Raw genomic sequence first — 17,379 nt, forward strand, 5'->3', positions numbered from 1 at the left:
TGGCTGAGTCTGGGGCAATCCTGGTGGTGGGTGTTCTCTGTGGGTTTTGGTTTTTTTCCTGGTGTACGTTGATTTGAACTCGGGGCCTCACACTTGTGAGACTGGGTCTCACACTCAAGACTCGCTTTCAGTTTGTTTGTTTTCCAAGTCAGATCTCACTCTTTTGCCTGGCACCAAAAATATTACTGGGGGGGGGAGGCTGGGGTGTGCCAGGGCGGGGGGGGGGGGGGAGGCTTTTGATCCCCAAAGCTGGAAATTCAGGCCTGAAAAGGATTAAAAAAACAAAAAACAAAACAAAAAAAAACTGTTTTTCCCAAATTAGACATGGCAAGAACTTGGGATGTTTGGGGCTGGGAAGGTGGCTCAGTGGTAGAGCGCTTGCCTTTCATGCACGAGGCCCTGGGTTCAATTCCTCAGCACTACATAAGCAGAAAAAGCCAGAAGTGGCGCTGTGGCTCCAAGCAGTAGAGCACTAGCCTTGAGCTGAATTGTTGAGGGACAGTGCCCAGGCCCTGAGTTCAGGCCCCACAACCAACAACAACAACAAAAACTCTGAATGTTTGGTGGGAGCAGGAAACAGAGGCCACACTGAAGAGCCCCCCCCCTCCCTGAGCCTGTCACACTCCACCCCACAGGCCCTGGGGGGGGGGACACAAGGGGAGGCGACAGAAGGATCTAGAGTGCGGGGAGGGGGAGCTGCAGTCCCACTGCATCTCTTGGTTGTGTAATGGCAGCCATGAGACCAGGGGATGAACTGCTGGGTTGGGAACCGGCCATACAGTTCCTTAGGCATGGCTGCATAGTATTCCGTGTTCCATCACAGGAATGTTGTGCGGTTCCCTAACTGGCCTCTGTGTCCAAAAGCCAAGCAATGGGGGGGGGGGGTGCCTGGTCCCCCGTCACCTTCCTCTGTGCCCCCTGACAATTCTCCATCACCAATCCGGTGGATTGATGGTGGGCAAGGCCACCGAATGGGAGCAAGGTAATTGTTGCTGAGAAGGAACGTGGCCCCACGCGCGCCTGCGGAGAGCGGTGGAGCTGACGCCGCTCTTCCCATCCCCTCAAGGAAGCGGGGAGGGGGCTTCTAGCCCCAAGCTCTCCGCAAGCTTTCCCCTCACAGGGTGGATGAGGATGGTGATCATGGAGTGTGTGTGTGTGTGTGTGTGTGTGTGTGTTCAAGCCACCTGGGCGCTGTCCCTGAGCTTTTGGCCCAAGGCTGGCGCTCTACCACTTGGGCCACAGCGCCACTTCCGGGTTTTGGTGGTTCATTGGAGATCAGAGTCTCCCGGGCGTTCCCCCCTGGGCTGGCTTTGAACCGCGACCATCAGGTCTCAGAACTTGGGCTGCGCGGAGCCTGGAACTGGAACCCCAGAGCCAGCTGGGGCTCGTCGTCCGGTCTCAGCTTCTTGTTTACCTCCCCCGACGGGCAGCTCTCTCCCACCCTGACCCCCCTCCCCGCACGCGCACGCGCCATGCCCGCACCACCCGGCCCCACGCTCTAACAACCCCATTTCCCAGCCTGGGGAGACAAACGGCACCCCAAATCACCATCCAGGTGGACCCCATGGCGGGAGGGAGGACGGGGGAGCGCCCAGGATCCCCCCGGGGCTGCGGGAGGCGCCGGCACCGCGGGGGACGAGGCCGGCTGGCTGCGGGAGCGCGCACGGGGCGGGAGCGCGCACGGAGCCGACCGCAGTGCGGCCGGCGCTAGGACCCGGGTGGGGGGCGGGGTGGGTTCCCGGGGCGGCCGCGCCTGCCGCTCCCCCTTCCCGGCCAGCCCCCCTCCACCCCCAAAATGAGGAAACGGATCAACTTGCTCCGAGTTGCGCCGCCCAGGCCGCCTCGGGGTGCGCAGCCGGCTCGCGGGGGGCCCTCCTGGGGGCGGGCGCGGGGCGCAGCCCGGGGGCGCGCCCGGACCAGGTGAGCGCGCGTCCGCCGGGATGGGATGGAGAAACCCCCAAAGCGGGTATGGAGCCCCCGCTCCTCCGCCCCAGGACTCTGGGAGGGGGGGAGGTGAACCCCAGGACGTGAGCTGGAGGGGGGCGCGCGCGGGCCGGGGCGGCGGGCCGGGGACGTGGGGGTGGATACGTTTTTCTGGGTGCGGCGCGCCGGGCTGGGAGCCCCGGGAGTGCGCGGGCTCGGGGCTGCGCGGGCGCGGCCTGCGGTGGCGGGGCGCGCGCCCGGGGAGGGGGGAGAGTCTCCCCAGCACACCCCACACCCCGCGTCTGCGCCCAGGTGTGCAAGTGTCGGTCCGTGTGCGTGACGGGGGCGCCGAGCGCGCGCGCACACACGCACACACACACGTGTGGACGCCGCACACCTGTCCCCAGGTGGTCGTGGAGACGGTTTCCTGCGGGTGCTGTGTGTACGTTACCCGTATGGTGGGGGGGAGCACCCCCAATCTCCAACGCCCAGACACCAGCGCTGGGGACCGGCGAGAAGCCAGGGCGCCCACCCCCAACCCCCGGCAGCAATGAAGGACTCGGGGTGTCTGTCCCTGTCCCTGGTTGGGTAATGGGGGTGGGGAACGGACTCGGGGTGACCCCGGAGGTGGCAGGGCCGCATGGCCTCCCCCGTCCACCCCGGGGACAGGTTCCTGGGAATGTCTGACTCCTGCGCGTCCTGCCCCTGTCCCTGCCCTGGGAACGGAAAAAGAGGAAGAAGCCGGCCGGGTGGAGTGACGCGTCACTCTCACACACGCTGGCCAGGCTGTGGGGCCTCAGTCACCCCGAGGGCTTTCCTGTGCCTCAACTTCCCTTCGGGGTAATGGCGGGGCGGGGATGGGGAGTGGCGGGCCACTCCGTGGCTGGCATTTTAACAGCTGATCCTCAGCTAAGGCTCTTCCTCCATAGGAGCTGCGGGAAGCTAGCACCTGGGCTCCCCTGGGATGACTTGGGGGGCGGGGGGAGGGGGAGGAGGACGCTGCCCCCTGCTGAGAGCCTGGGATGACACGACCAGGGTGGTGCACCCCACCCTAGCCGGAATCTAGGCTAACTCTGGCACGTCTCCAGGTGAGCCCTCATTTCCGACCAGCCTGGCACCCCTGCCCACCGCAGCCAGGATGCCAACGGTGAGTAGCCCCAGCGTGGGCGCCGCTCACCCTAAGCCCTGCCTCAACTCGGTCCCCACAGACCACCCCCCTCCTCCACGCCCCCCCAATCTGATGGATGCTCGAGGTCTGTGAGCTCCCAGGGCCCCGGGCAGCTCCGCTGGTCACTGACCTAACGCAGCCCCTCCTGTGCCCCTGGGCCACCCCTGGCTTCTGTGCTGTCCCCAACCCCTCCCCCCCCCCGTCCATCCAAGGACCATTTCCAGCCTTCTCTTGTCCCCTCCCCTCTGCTCTCCCCACTTCTCCCCTGATGTCCCCCCCCCCAGAGGCGCTGGGCCCCCGGCACCCAATGCATCACCAAGTGTGAGCACACGCGCCCCAAGCCCGGGGAGCTGGCCTTCCACAAGGGCGACATGGTCACCATCCTGGAGGCCTGCGAGGTGAGCCAGGCTGAGAGGGCGCCTTTGGGGGTGCAGGGAGGGGAGGGGAGCTACGGGGCGCGCCGCCAGGGCCAGCAGCAGCCTCGACCCTGCCCACCTGTGCCCTTCCCGGACAGAACAAGAGCTGGTACCGAGCTAAGCACCACGCCAGCGGGCAGGAGGGGCTGCTGGCGGCCGGGGCGCTGCGGGAGCGCGAGGCCCTCTCCGCGGACCCCAAGCTCAGCCTCATGCCGTGAGTGATGGCTGGCCCCCCGTGGGGGGGTCGTGTCCCCATCCCCTATATCCAGGCCCACGCAGCCCCTTGTGTTCCTACACACACACACACACACACACACACACACACACACACACGCCCCGGCAGGTGGTTCCACGGGAAGATCTCCGGCCAGGAGGCCGTGCAGCAGCTGCAGCCGCCCGAGGACGGGCTGTTCCTGGTGCGGGAATCGGCGCGCCATCCCGGGGACTACGTGCTGTGCGTGAGCTTCGGCCGCGACGTCATCCACTACCGCGTGCTGCACCGCGACGGCCACCTCACCATCGACGAGGCCGTGTGCTTCTGCAACCTCATGGACATGGTGGAGGTGGCCTGGCGGGGACACGGGGCGGGGGGGGGGGGGGTGAGGAGGTTGGAGCCCCTGGGTGGGTCCCCAGCGTGGCGTCTTCTGTGACCGGTGGCCTGAGCCATCCCGATGTTACACCCAGAACTGGGGTGACTCCTCTGGGGACCACCAAGCAATCCCAAGTCCAGCCAGTCCTGCCAACAGCATCCTGCATCCTTTCCTGTTGCTATAGAAACCAGCCCACCTGGGCAAGGGATCCAACCCATCTCCTCCAGACCCCCTCGCTCCCTACCCAGAGGTCATCAGGAAGGGAGAGGGGTTGAGGGGGACAAGGGGGGTCCTTGAGCTTGGATCGGGACCCCCGCCTGTGCTACAGCATTACAGCAAGGACAAGGGACCCATCTGCACCAAGCTCGTGAAGCCCAAGAGGAAGCAAGGCACCAAGTCCGCGGAGGAGGAGCTGGCCAAGGGTAGGCCGCCCTCGGCCCCGGCCCCGCCCAGTCCACGGCCACGCCCCCGACCCACCCACTTCCCCAGCCACGCCACTCCCTGGCCTCGCCCCTTGCCTGGCCACGCCCCCAGGCCAGCCACGCCTCACCGATGAGCAGGCCCCGCCCATTCCTGGGCGGAGCCCCGCTTGGCCCTTTGCCTGGATCCTTGGGAGACACACAGGAAGTCCAGAATAGCCTTGGGTCCAGGATCCCACCCTGCTCGTCCATCACCCACCCCCATAAACACCAGAGCCAGAAAATATGGCTGGGAACTTCGGCCCACCTCCTTCTCTCACTTTCCTTGCAAGGCTAGGCTCCCAATGCCACATAGAAGTTCCAGAATTCCTTCCCTTCTCAGGCCCACGCCCGTCCAGCCCAGCCCCTTCATGGAGTCCCAAAATGCCTTTCTATTGTACAAACCCACACTTCATCCCATCGTCCACCCTCTTGGGTACGAATGGAGACAAGCCCCGAACCTTCCAGAGCCTCCCCACATGGCCGGAACCACATTCTAGGCTGGTCCGCAGAACCTTTCCCCCACACACCCCTTCCTAAGTCAAGCCTGTGTACTCCTCAATCATCTCCAGCCTCTGTGCCATCGTGCATTCTGTTCCCTTCACCTATAATGCTATTCCAGCCCTCAGGCAGCAAAACCCTCCCTGTGCAAGAGCAAAGAACAAAGGCCTCCCCTTCACACCCAGGCCACCCGGTTGGTCTGTCTCCCTGGAAGTGCCTGTGGAGCCCCAGGGGACTCCAATGTCGGGGTGGACCCAGTTGTCCATCCTAATTGTACCTTCAGAGGTGGGGATGTGAGGGGGCTGGGGGGGGGGGTTGGAGGAGAGGAGTGGACCTGCAGAGGCAACTTCAGAACGCAAAGAGAAGCATGCAGGACTCATTGGGAAAAGAAGTCAGGGAGGCCAGAGCCCTGGGAAATTCTGAAATCTTTCCTGGAAGCTTCTAGAAGCTTTAGGCGTCTTTGTTGTGGGTTTTTTCCCCCCTCTCTATTGCATAGTTGTGTATGTGTGTGCCAGTACTGAGGATCATCCCTTAGCATTTTTGCTCAAGGCTGGTACTCTATCACTTGAACCACAGCTCCACTTCTCACATTTTTGCTGGCTAATTAGAGATAAAAGTCTCTGTGCTTGGGGCTGCGAAGGTGGCTCAGTGGTAGAGCGCTAGCCTTGAGCTGAAGAGCTGAGGGACAGCACCCAAGCCCAGAGTTCAGGCCCCACGACCGGACCCAAAAAAAAAAAAAAACAGTCTCTGGGCCTTCCTGCCCGGGCTGGTTTCAAACCATGATCCTCAGATCTCAGCCTCCAAGGTACTAGGATGACAGGGGTGAACCACTGCGCCCGGCTTATTCCATTGCACATTTGTTGTGTGCTCCTGGGTGGTCAGAGGCCATGGATGGTGCGGGTGACATGTCAGGGTGTTGGGAGGGGCAGGGAAGGCCTGGACATCCCTGATGCTTGCATGGTTTCCGAGCCTGGGCTGGGGGCCAGGGTTAGGGTCTGCCCAAATCAGGGCACTCTGGCACTCCCAATCCTGTCGTGCTCTTTTGGGAGTGTGTCCTGGTTCGGGGGTGCAGAGGGGCATGGTGAGGACTTTGGGGTAGTCACCTGATCACTCACCTGGTGCAACCCTAATGGGAGGGCCTGGGGTACCTGTCCCCCTCACTGGGATCCCCCCACAGCTGGCTGGCTACTGGACCTGCAGCACCTCACGCTGGGAGCTCAGATTGGAGAAGGGGAGTTTGGAGGTGAGGTGGGGCCTGGAGGGGGGAGGGGAGGGGGGAAGGGAGGCATGCCCATGTCAGAGCTCCCTCCCAGGTGTGGGAGGGAGGACCGCATGTGCCTTCTCTGAGCCTCAGGAGCCCAGGTGGGCCTCTCCTGCACATTTTGGATCCCTCTGCTTGGAGAGCTGGTACCTGAAATTAGTTATTCTGGAAAGCTCAGGGTTAAGGTCAGAGGTCAGCTGGCTCTGTCAACATGCAGAGTGGAAATATTTTTGTCTTTGTGGGCCATGTGGTCCCTGTTACAACTACAGACAATATAGATGTGGCCCTCGAAGATTGAGAGGTTTGTTTTGCTTTGTGCCTTTTGGTTTGGTTTGGTTTGGGACATAAAAAAGCTTTGTGGAGGGCTGGGAAGGTGGCTCAGTGGTAGAGCGCTTGCCTTGCATGCATGAGGCCCTGGGTTCAATTCCTCAGCACCACATAAACAAAAATAAAAAAAGCCGGAAGTGGTGCTGTGGCTCAAGTGGTAGAGCGCTAGCCTTGAGCTGAAGAGCTGAGGGACAGCGCCCAGGCCCAGAGTTCAGGCCCCATGACTGACAAAAAAAAAAAAGAAAGAAAAGCTTTGTGGAGCTGGGTGCCAGTGGCTCATGTCTGTAATACTAGCTACTCAGGAGGCTGAGATCTGAGGATCACGGTTCAAAGCCAGCCTGGGCAAGGAAAGTCCGTGAGACTCGTATCTCCAATAACCCACTAGAAAACTGGAAGTGGCGCTGTGGCTCAAGCGGTAGAGTGCTCGCCTTGAGCTGAAGAATGCAGGGACAGCGCCCAACCCCACAGTTCAAGCGCCACGACCGACAAAAAAAAAAAGAAAAAAAAAAGCTTTATGGAAGCCAGATGACAATGGTTCGCATATGAAACCCTAGCTACTCACGAGGCTGACATCTGAGGATCAAGGTTCAAAGCCAACCAGGGTAGGAAAGTCTGTGAGACTCTTACCTCGTTATCTACCATAAAACTGGAAGTGGCACTGTGGCTCAAAGTTGGTAGAGTGCTAGCCTTGAGCGAAAAAAAGCTCTGGGATAGTGCCCAGACCCTAGGTTCAAGCCTCAAGAGAAGTTTTAGGGGGGAACAAACTAGAGTTTAAAGTCAGGGACTCTTTTTTTTTTCTTTTAATTGTGTGCTGGTACTAGGACTTGAACTCAGGGTCTGGACACTGTCCCTTAGCTTTTTCCCTTAAGGCTGGTGCTCTACCACTTGAGCCATAGCTCCACTTCTGACTTTTTCTGATTAATAAGAGATTTCCCTATCTGGGCTGACTTTGAACCAGGATTCTCAGATCTCAGCCTCCTGAGTGGCTAGGATTACAGGCATGAGCCACTCGCACTGAACTCAACACTGAATTCTGAACACAGGGACTCCTGTTTGCTAGGCAGACTCTACCACTAATTTAGCTGTTCTCTTGAATTGAATTTATTCTCTTGCTACTTTGGGCCACAATCCTCCCACATATGCTTCCATGTAACAGTTGGGTGACAGGCATACGTCAACATGTTCTACTTTATATTGGTTGTAGAGGCTGGCTTCCAATCACAGTCTTCCAGAGCTGGGAAGGTGGCTTAGTGGTAGCGTTCTTGCCTTGCATGCATGAGGCCTTGGGTTCGATTCCTCAGCACCACATAAGGAGAAAAAGCCAGAAGTGGTGCTGTGGCTCAAGTGGTAAAGCACTGGCCTTGAGCTGAAGAGCTGAGGGACAGCGCCCAGGCTGAATTCAGGCCCCAGGACCGGCAAAACAAAAACAAAGATTAAAAAAACAATCTTCCGGGGCTGGGAAGGTGGCTCAGTGGTAGAGCACTTGCCTTGCATGCCTGAGGCCCTGGGTTCGATTCCTCAGCACCACATAAGAAAAAAGAAAAAAGCCAGAAGTGGCGCTGTGGCTCAAGTGGTAGAGCACTAGCTAGCTTTGAGCTGAAGAGCTGAGGGACAGCGCCCAGGCCCAGAGTTCAGGCCCCACGACCGGACCTAAAAACAAAACAATCTTCCCAATCTGCCTCCCATGTAGATGGGATTACAGAAATGTGCCACCTTGGTCTGGGAAGTTGGCTCAGTGGTAGAGCGCTTGCCTTGCATGCCTGAGGCCCTGGGTTCGATTCCTCAGCACCATATAAGCAAAAAGAAAAAAAAAGCCAGAAGTGGCGCTGTGGCTCAAGTGGTAGAGTGCTAGCCTTGAGCTGAAGAGCTGAGGGACAGCGCTCAGGCCCAGAGTTCAGGCCCCACAACCGGACCAAAAAAAAAAAAAAAAAAAAAAAGAAATGTGCCACCTCCCCTGGGTTTGTTTTGTTTGGGGGGTGAATCATGTTGAGACAGGGTCTCACTGCATAGTCTCCATTCTCCTCCAGCTATAGTGCTAAGATTATAAGCTTGCATTTCCACACCCACTCTGGATCCTTAAAGCTTTTTTATATATATAAAATGGCACAGGAATTTGAATTCCAAATAATGATCAGTAACATTATCTAGTCTTTATCTCCTAGGCTAGTGTTATTTGTTTTTTGTTTTATTTTTTATTTCTTTTCCTGGCACATCAGTCAAGCCTCACCTCTGAGCCACACACCCCAGCCCCCCTCTGGCTTTTTTGAGCCAATTGAAAGCACACAGACCCTCCAGATCTCCAGGGCTGCAGGTGGTCAGCAGACCCCAGGCTGCAATGGTTCTCTGTGACCTGCAGCTGCCAGGCTCCTGGGGGCTGTTTCAAGGACTCGGGGGCCCGCAGCCATGCTGGTGCACTCAGGCAGAGGTATGAGCGAGGGTGTCCACCTGTCCTGGCTGGCGCGTGTACTGATGTCTGTGCCTGCATCCTAGCCGTCCTGCAGGGCGAGTACTTGGGGCAGAAGGTGGCGGTGAAGAACATCAAGTGTGACGTGACGGCCCAGGCCTTCCTGGACGAGACGGCGGTGATGACGTGAGTGCCCAGAGCTAGAGGTGGGGGTTGAGGGCCCTGGGATGGGGTTCCAGATACATCCTCAAAGTCCCCCCCCACACACGCCACTTGCACACCCTCCCCCAGGAAGCTGCAGCACCGGAACCTGGTGCGGCTTCTGGGTGTGATCCTGCACCAGGGGCTCTACATCGTTATGGAACACGTGAGCAAGGTGCGTGGGGCGGGGCAAGGATTGGGGTGGGCGTGGTCAAACGGGGCGGGGCACGGCCGAGGCAGTGTCTGGGAGGGAGGGGCGGGGCATGCGGACGTGGTCAGATGAGGGCATGTGGATTGGAGCAGCATGTGGGCCTGGTCAGATAGGAGGGGCGGGGCATTGTGTGAAGTGCTGTGCCTTGGCGGGGCAGGCGGGGCTGACATGGCCTGGGCCGGGCAGGCGGGGCCTGGGCGGGGCTGGCATGGCCTGGGCGGGGCAGGCGGGGCCTGGGCGGGGCAGGCATGGCCTGGGCGGGGCAGGCGGGGCCTGGGCGGGGCAGGCATGGCTTGCAGGGTAGGGGGGTGTAGATTTGGTCAGTTGAAAGGGCAGGAATTGGCCGGGCGCTGGTGGCTCACGCCTGTAATCCTAGCTACTCAGGAGGCTGAGATCTGAGGATCACGGTTCAAAGCCAGCCCGGGCAGGAAAGTCCATGAAACTCTTATCTCCAATAAACCACCAGAAAACCGGAAGTGGCGCTGTGGCTCAGGTGGTAGAGCGCTCGCCTTGAGCTGAAGAGCTGAGGGACAGCGCCCAAACCCAGAGTTCAGGCCCCACGACCGACAACAAAAAAAATTAAGAAAGGGCGTGAATTGGACCAGCCCCTCATACTGTTTACCCCCCACAGGGCAACCTGGTAAACTTCCTGCGCACCCGGGGTCGGGCCCTTGTGAACACCACGCAGCTCTTGCAGTTTTCTCTGTGAGTGGGGCTGCCAGCAGGGATGGGTTCCAAGGTCAAGGGGAAACTGAGGCACGGAGCTGGCCTGATGGAGAGCACTCGGCCCCTGTGCGCCTCCCCAGGCACGTGGCCGAGGGCATGGAGTACCTGGAGAGCAAGAAGCTGGTGCACCGGGACCTGGCCGCCCGCAACATCCTGGTCTCCGAGGACCTGGTGGCCAAGGTCAGCGACTTCGGCCTGGCTAAGGCCGAACGGAAAGGGCTGGACTCGAGCCGGCTGCCGGTCAAGTGGACGGCACCCGAGGCGCTCAAACATGGGGTGAGCCCCTACTATGCCCTCAAGACTTTGGGGAAGCCCAAAGCAAGCTTGGTGTCCCAGCTGTGCAGTCATGTCACTCAGCCTCTCTGAATCTGCACGGGACCTGGCGCTACCTCTCCAGGAAGCATGACACCCTCTCTCTTCCTCAGTTTCCCCATCTCTGAAGCAGGCAATGGCTCCCAATGGAGGGGGAGACTAACAGCTTCCTGGATCAGGGGGATCTAGCAGGGAGTTTTAGGAGACCAGGGAGTGAGGGCCACCCAGGAGGGCTTCCTGGAGAAAGCACAGTGGAGGAAACCCCAAAGGGCCCCTTCTCACCCTAACTTCGGGCCCCACAGAAATTCTCCAGCAAATCAGACGTGTGGAGTTTCGGGGTGCTGTTGTGGGAAGTCTTCTCATACGGACGGGCTCCATACCCCAAAATGGTGAGCAGGGTTCAGAGGATGCACCGGGTCACCTGGTCCAGACCCAGGCCCGGACCCACACCACACCCCTTTCCATCTACAGTCCCTCAAGGAGGTGTCAGAGGCTGTGGAGAAGGGGTACCGCATGGAGCCCCCCGAGGGCTGCCCAGGCCCCGTGCATGCCCTCATGGGCAGCTGCTGGGAGGTGGAGCCTGCCCGCCGGCCGCCCTTCCGCAAAGTGGTGGAGAAGCTGAGCCGGGAGCTGCGGGGCACGGGCGCCTCGGCCACTGTCACGGGGCAGGATGCTGACGGCTCCGCTGCCACCCGAAGCCAGGATCCCTGACCCCGCCCTGTGGGCCCAAGGGGACCAAGAATGTGGAGACCACCGGACAAGGATTGGACCAGGCCAAAGGAGGGTCCACAGGCCAGAGCCACCCTCCCAGCCCCAGGCAGGGCAGACCTGGCCAGGGGATCTCTGGGCACCACAGACCAGGAAGTGGGGGGGCCATTGCCTCCATAAAGATCCATTCTGAGGACTGTGGTGTTGGTGTCTCTCTGTGACCCCTGAAAGCCCCACCTGGGGGCCTCTGTGTCCCCTCTCCTGTCACCTCCTCACCCCCTGATCTGGCCTCCACTGGACGGTGACCCTCAGCACTCCACCTCCCCCCCCCCACAGGGTCTACCCCCAGGGTTGCTTCCAGGCTGGGGACCACTGGCCATCTGCTTTGAGTCCCTGTGAGATAACTCTGCTCACCCCTGAGGCCCAGGCTCTGATGTTCTAGACAAAGCCAGTGGCCCTCAGGGGCCATGTCTCCTCTTCCTGTACTGCCTGTGGGGCTTGAACTCTGGGCCTGGGCGCTGTCCTTCAAATCTTCAGCTCAAGGCAAGCGCTCTACCACTTGAGCCACTTGCACCACTTCTGGTTTCCTGGTGGTTCATTGGAGATAAGAGTCTCACAGACGTTCTTGCCTGAGCTGGCTTTGAACTGTGATCCTCAGATCTCAGCCTCCTGAGTAGCTAGGATGACAGGCATGAGCCACCAGCGTCTGGCTACTGCCTGTTTTCTCTGCTCAGAGATGGGGCTCTGTTGCGGGCCTCTCTCCACTTGGAGACGCCACCTTGGTCCTGCAGCTGTGCCTCGCACACGGGGTGGGTCCCTCACTCAGCACTCTCAGGTCCAATCCGCCCGTGTCCCAGGAGGTGAGGGCTGGGGAGGCCCGGGTGGCCCAGACAGTGCAGGATGCTTCCCCCGGGTGTCTGGGGGAAGGGAGTGGCAAAGCAAAAGGCAGCCTGGCCTATATAGAGAGATCCAGAGTCAACTTAATCAGGACAGTGTCATGACCCAAACCTAGTGTCACAGGAGACATTTGGACAGAGAGAACACCATCCTGCCACCCATGTACCATGTGCCACCCATCATCCATCAGTCCATCCATCCACCCATCATCCGTCAGTCCATCCATACACCCATCATCCGTCAGTCCATACATCCATCATCCGTCAATCCATCCAAACACCCACCCTCATTACTCCACAGACCTGACTGAACGCATGCCCAGTGCCAGGCTCTCTGATGCTGGACAACCCCACAGACCCTGCTGTGGTTAACTTGCAGGTGACACCATCCTGGGACAACAGCTGCCAATTATCCAGGGACCTGGCACCGGGCCAGCGCTTGGGGACAGCACCTGAGGGCCAGCTCAGTGGCCTGAGTGCTGCCACCCTGTCTGCTGCTCACAGTGGCTGCTTCCACACTGACACACGCTGGCTCTCGTGTATGACCTGGGGTCAGAGGCTATTTCTGGCACATGGGACTTTGGTGCTCAAAGCAGAAAGTCCCTGGGTGACCAGGCCAAGTGGCTCCTACTGGACAAGCCGGCCTGACTCAGGCCTTAGAAGGCTGCACCCTGGCCCCAGAGCCCAGTGAACCTAGCTGGGCATCCGATAGGGCTGCTCTCCCTGCTCTGCCCTTTGTCTCTAAGCCCCCTGCCCTCCTGGCCTCACCCCCCCACCCCCCCACACACACACCTGCAATACGGGAGCCATAACTGGCTCCTGGTCTCTAGTCACTTGGCCCTGAACTGTACTTGTGCAATCCTGGGCCCGTCTCCTGGCTCTGTGCTGTGTTGTGTGCCTAGACATGGCTTGGCCCATCTGTCTCTGTCTCTAATTCTGTCCTGTCAGTGTCTGTGTCTGTCTCTGTCTTGTCTCTGTCCTATCCATCTCTCTCTCTGCCCTGCCTCTGTCTCTGTCCTGTCTGTGTCTCTGTCCTATGTGTCTTGTTTTCTGTCCTGTCTCTGTCCTGTCTCTATCTCTATCTGTCTCTGACTCTGTCCTATCTCCGTATCTGTCTCTGACCTGTCTCTGTCTCTGTCCTGTCTCTGTCTGTCCTATATCTGTTTCTATCTCTGTCCTGACTGTTTCTATGTGTCTCTCCCTCCCTCCAAAGCCAACATCAGAGATGTCTCCATCCCTGGCCCCACATCTTCTCCCAGCATTACCAGAAGTGTCTTGGCGCCCCACCCCTCCAGGCTCTCCTCCGGAAGCACTCCCCATCTCTCCTGCCCTTGCCATGCTGACCAGGCCTCTCTCCTCTTGCATGGACACCGGCTCCACACTTTGCCCACAGAGCACTCTTGTCCAAGATGCCACTGTGTCTCTTGCTCTAGACCCTCCCATGGCTCCCGTCTACCCTCTCCTTCACCTCCAATCCTAGCTAGGGTTTGCACCCTTGCTCTCTATCTTCCATTCCTCAACAGCAAACCCCCACCTGGCACACCCTGCCCTCCCCTGCCTGAGTTTTCTCAGCAGGTTAATGACATGTGACATGGCACGCCCTGATTTTAATTCCCTCACCAAGCACCTGTCACTAGAAGGCCGGCTCCATGACTTTGTTTTGTTCACTGCTGTGAATGCTATCTGGGCTTCATTAAGCGATCAATGAATGCCTAGTGAGTGAATGAATGAGGAACACCTATTCATTGTTCAAGACACAGGAAAAAAGCATGCCCCTACTATTTGCGCTGGTAGGAGGAGTTCACTGGCTTCCCCAGATCCCTTTCACTCTCAAAATCTTAAAGACAGTCTTTTTCTTCCTCCAGGTGATAAAAATGGTAACCGGGGACATTCGTTGAGCACTTACTATATGCCAAACACAGCGTGGCACTCTAGTTTCTTCATGTCACTCTGAGACCCCCGAGACCGCACCAAGTAGGTGCTGGTGTCACCGGTTCACAGCCGGCACCAGACTGGTGGCCCTTAGTGGCCCTCAGCCCCTCCCCCAGCCTTTCCCCCCAGTCAGAGGGTGAGGGGAGGCCTCAACTAATCACCAGCACTGAAACTACCCCCGGGAAGCTGGCCATCAGACTGCTGCAGGCGGTGAGCATCAAGGACAGGTGGCAAAGGAGGGGGGCAGGGATCCCCGGAGAGGACTTAAGCCCAAGAAGGTGGCCCATGGGGACAGCATCCTGCCTCCTCCTCCTGGAGGTTCCTCAACATATAGGTCCTTACCTTAGGACACAGACGCGAAGACAGAATGGAGGGGAGTGGAGGCAGAGACAGGCCACAGCAGACACCAGAGGCACCCGGGTGGGGGCCCATCCCCCAGCCGGCAGTGCTTCCAACTAGCTCACCACAGTCTGTCCTGCTGCTGTCTGCCAAGTGAGGGCCTGGCTATGTTCCTGAGCCAGAGAGAGCAGTTGGGGGATCGAGGGCGGGGGTACCTGGGACAGAGGAGCCCCAAGCCAGTTACAGCGCTCTCCCACCACCCAGACGTGTACAGCAGGGAGCTGGCAGGCAGGGGCATCTGCCTGAGGTACTCATGGGCGCTGGGCAGGTGAGAGCACCCCGTTTCCCATGGCGGGGAAGATGCAGGCCCTCCCCCCACACCCAAGAACCAACAGAAGAGAAAGTGTCCTTCCTGACGCACAGGAAAAGCCAGCTGAGGCCCTGATGCAAGAGTAGAAGTTTGGCCAGCTGGGAAGGAGAAAGGGGATGCGGAGATGTGGTTAGGGCGCAGGCGCTTTCTCTGAGCTGAGTGTGAAGGGGTGAAGGGAGGCAGGGAACGAGGCTTCAGAGAACTGAGGAAGGCCTTGAATGGAGAACTGGGCTCAACTCCATGCCAAAAGAAACCAGCAAGAGGGAGGAGGAATGGCGAGGAAGGCCTGGATGTGGGGCGGATGGAGGGCTGCAGGCCGGGGTCCCCTTAACACGGTGCCTGTGGGAATTGAGGGGCTGGAGAGGCTCTCTGGGTGGAGTGTTTAGGTTCTTGTTCCGGAGCTGTGGCAGCCTCGAGACTCCCCGAGGCACCGGCTTCTGCCATTTATTCACCCTCCATCCATGCACCTATCCCCGGCGCCGTGCCTGGGCCCAGGTCTCCCATGGCACCAGGCTTCCTATGCTTCCTGGGACCAGGCCTGGGGGGATTCAGGTGTTCTTGGGGTCCCATGCCTTTGGGCCAAGGTTCACTGACAGCTTCATCCTGGAGGAGCTGGTGCAGGATCAGGGCAGGGCCTGGCCCCCAGTGTGAGCCTGGGGCCCCTCCAGCTGCCCTGCTCAGCTGGAGCCCAAGGCCTGACACAGCGCTGTGACAGAGGCCACTGTCCAGCCAGGCTGTGTGGGAGCCCATCCTCCCCAGCCTCAGTCTCCTAATCCGAGCCATGGTGGATCCTGCAGCAGGAGTCACCAGAATGTGGACTTCGAGTGTGGACAGACACAGCCACTCCGCCCGGCCCAGGCCGGCGCCCACGGCCACACTGTCCTCAGTGACAAGACCCGTGGCGCTCCTGCACCCTGGCTTCCTGTCCCCACCACAGCAGGCCCTCCCACAGCCAAGGCCCAAAGCGGGCTTCCTGAGTCAATCAGCAGGGGTGGACAGGCTTCCTGCCACACTGTCCAAGGCAGACGGCGATTCTGGGTGCTGGGACAGGGTGAGGTGGCCATGGCTGGGGGGTCCAGGGGGAGACTGTCAGAGGCCGGCCCATGCTGGGCAAGGTCTATGTCTGCCACAGGGCACCCAATGCTGGTGTTGCTTGTGGCCCTTTGACCCTGGGCCATGTGTGTATCACCGTCTGGCCAAGGGCAGAGCTGGCCTCTGCCCTGATCCAGGCTGCCATGGGGCCCTGTCTCCCCAGGGCTCAGCAGAACATAAGTGGGTGCCACCTCCCACAATAGGGCTGGGCTCTAAACAGACTGCTTGGGGCTGGGCGTGACCTGTGACCAAGGGGGCGGGGGGGGGGGGGGGGCAGGGCAGGCTGAGCCCTGTCTGAGCCAGGGCCAAGAGCCTGGAGAGGAACAACAAAGCTGCAGGTGGCTGAACCCCCACCCAACCAGCTGCTGCCTCCAGGTCCCCACCCCCAAATGGTCATTGGCCCATTCCCAGGTGCCCCTCACACAATCTGGGGACCCCTGAGCCCAGGGCCTCCTTGAATGGATTTCCAATGGAGCCAGGAAAGAAGTGTCTTCTTCGGAATCTGAATAATGACAGACACACTCAGGTCCCCAGTGGATGAGTTTTATTCTGCGTCACTTACGGAACAGTGGGTGGCACAGGCGGCCACTCACGGCCACCTTCAGCATATGCTCTTTGATCTCACACCAGGGTGGCTAATGGCTGTGTGCAGAGACAAGGCCCCGCCCCTAGATTCAACAGACCCAGCGTAGGGTTTCCTGGTGCTGTAGCCTCAGACCTAGCTGGGTGCTAGGGCCCTCTTTATGGATGTGCCTGCCCTGAATGTGGACAGCATGCCAAACACAAAGAACTTTCCCATACCATCTCCACTGTGGCCATGGAGCTTGTCCACCCAGCCTCTGACCTCCCCACCCACCATCTACCCATCCATCCACCCATCCATCCATCCATTCTCCCATCTACCCACCATCCATCCATCCACCCATTCACCTGTCTACCCACCATCCATCTACCCATCCACCCATTCACCCATCCATTCATCCTCCCACCATCCATCTACTCATCCATTTACCCATCCACCCACCATCCATCTACCCATTTATCCATCCATTCACCCAACCACCCTCCATCCATCTACCCGCGATCCATCCATCCATCCATGTACCCATCCACCTACCATCCAACTACCCATCCATCCATCCACCCATTCACCTGTCCACCCACCATCCATCTACCCATCCATCCATTCACCCATCTACCATCCATCCATTTATATCATCCACCAATCACCCATCTACCCATCAACCCACCCATCCATCCATCATCTACCCAACCACCCACCATCCATCTACCCATTCATCCATCCACTCACCCAACCATCCTCCATCCATCCATCATCCACCCACCAATTCACCCATCTACCCATCTATCAACCCGCACACCCATTCATACAATGAACCATCAGGCACCAGGCAGAAGAGAAATGACAGTGAAGATGACAGCAGGTTTATGGGCCAGGGAGAAAAGAGTGGGCTGTGTGGTAGTTTACAACAGGGTGTTCTGGTTCAAAGGCGACAGCTGTACAGAAGACAGCTAGTGACCAA

At 59.3% G+C, this 17,379-nt stretch overlaps 1 protein-coding gene across 4 annotated transcripts; it reads left to right on the plus strand.

Annotated features, from left to right (window-relative positions):
* Positions 1 to 1,901: 1,901 nt before the first annotated feature.
* Matk (megakaryocyte-associated tyrosine kinase) lies at positions 1,902 to 11,394 on the plus strand. Of its 4 annotated transcripts, none has more exons than XM_070002440.1 (13): positions 1,902 to 1,920; positions 3,012 to 3,070; positions 3,376 to 3,489; positions 3,606 to 3,721; positions 3,851 to 4,070; positions 4,426 to 4,519; positions 6,234 to 6,299; positions 9,135 to 9,234; positions 9,340 to 9,424; positions 10,092 to 10,165; positions 10,267 to 10,462; positions 10,801 to 10,887; positions 10,970 to 11,394. In XM_070002440.1, exons 2-13 carry the CDS (start codon positions 3,062 to 3,064, stop codon positions 11,207 to 11,209), a joined length of 1,401 nt encoding a protein of 466 aa, XP_069858541.1. In that variant the 5' UTR covers positions 1,902 to 1,920; positions 3,012 to 3,061; the 3' UTR covers positions 11,210 to 11,394. The 4 variants fall into 4 exon arrangements, with proteins under 4 accessions (XP_069858541.1, XP_069858540.1, XP_069858539.1 ...); XM_070002439.1 differs by having other exon boundaries at positions 1,906 to 1,924; positions 3,014 to 3,070; XM_070002438.1 differs by lacking the exon at positions 1,902 to 1,920 and adding an exon at positions 1,954 to 1,966.
* The last annotated feature ends 5,985 nt before the right edge of the window (positions 11,395 to 17,379 follow it).

The sequence above is a fragment of the Dipodomys merriami genome, unplaced genomic scaffold (genome assembly GCF_024711535.1).
Source record: "Dipodomys merriami isolate MVZ:Mamm:240054 unplaced genomic scaffold, mDipMer1.0.p SCAF_6, whole genome shotgun sequence".
Lineage (NCBI taxonomy): Eukaryota > Metazoa > Chordata > Mammalia > Rodentia > Heteromyidae > Dipodomys > Dipodomys merriami.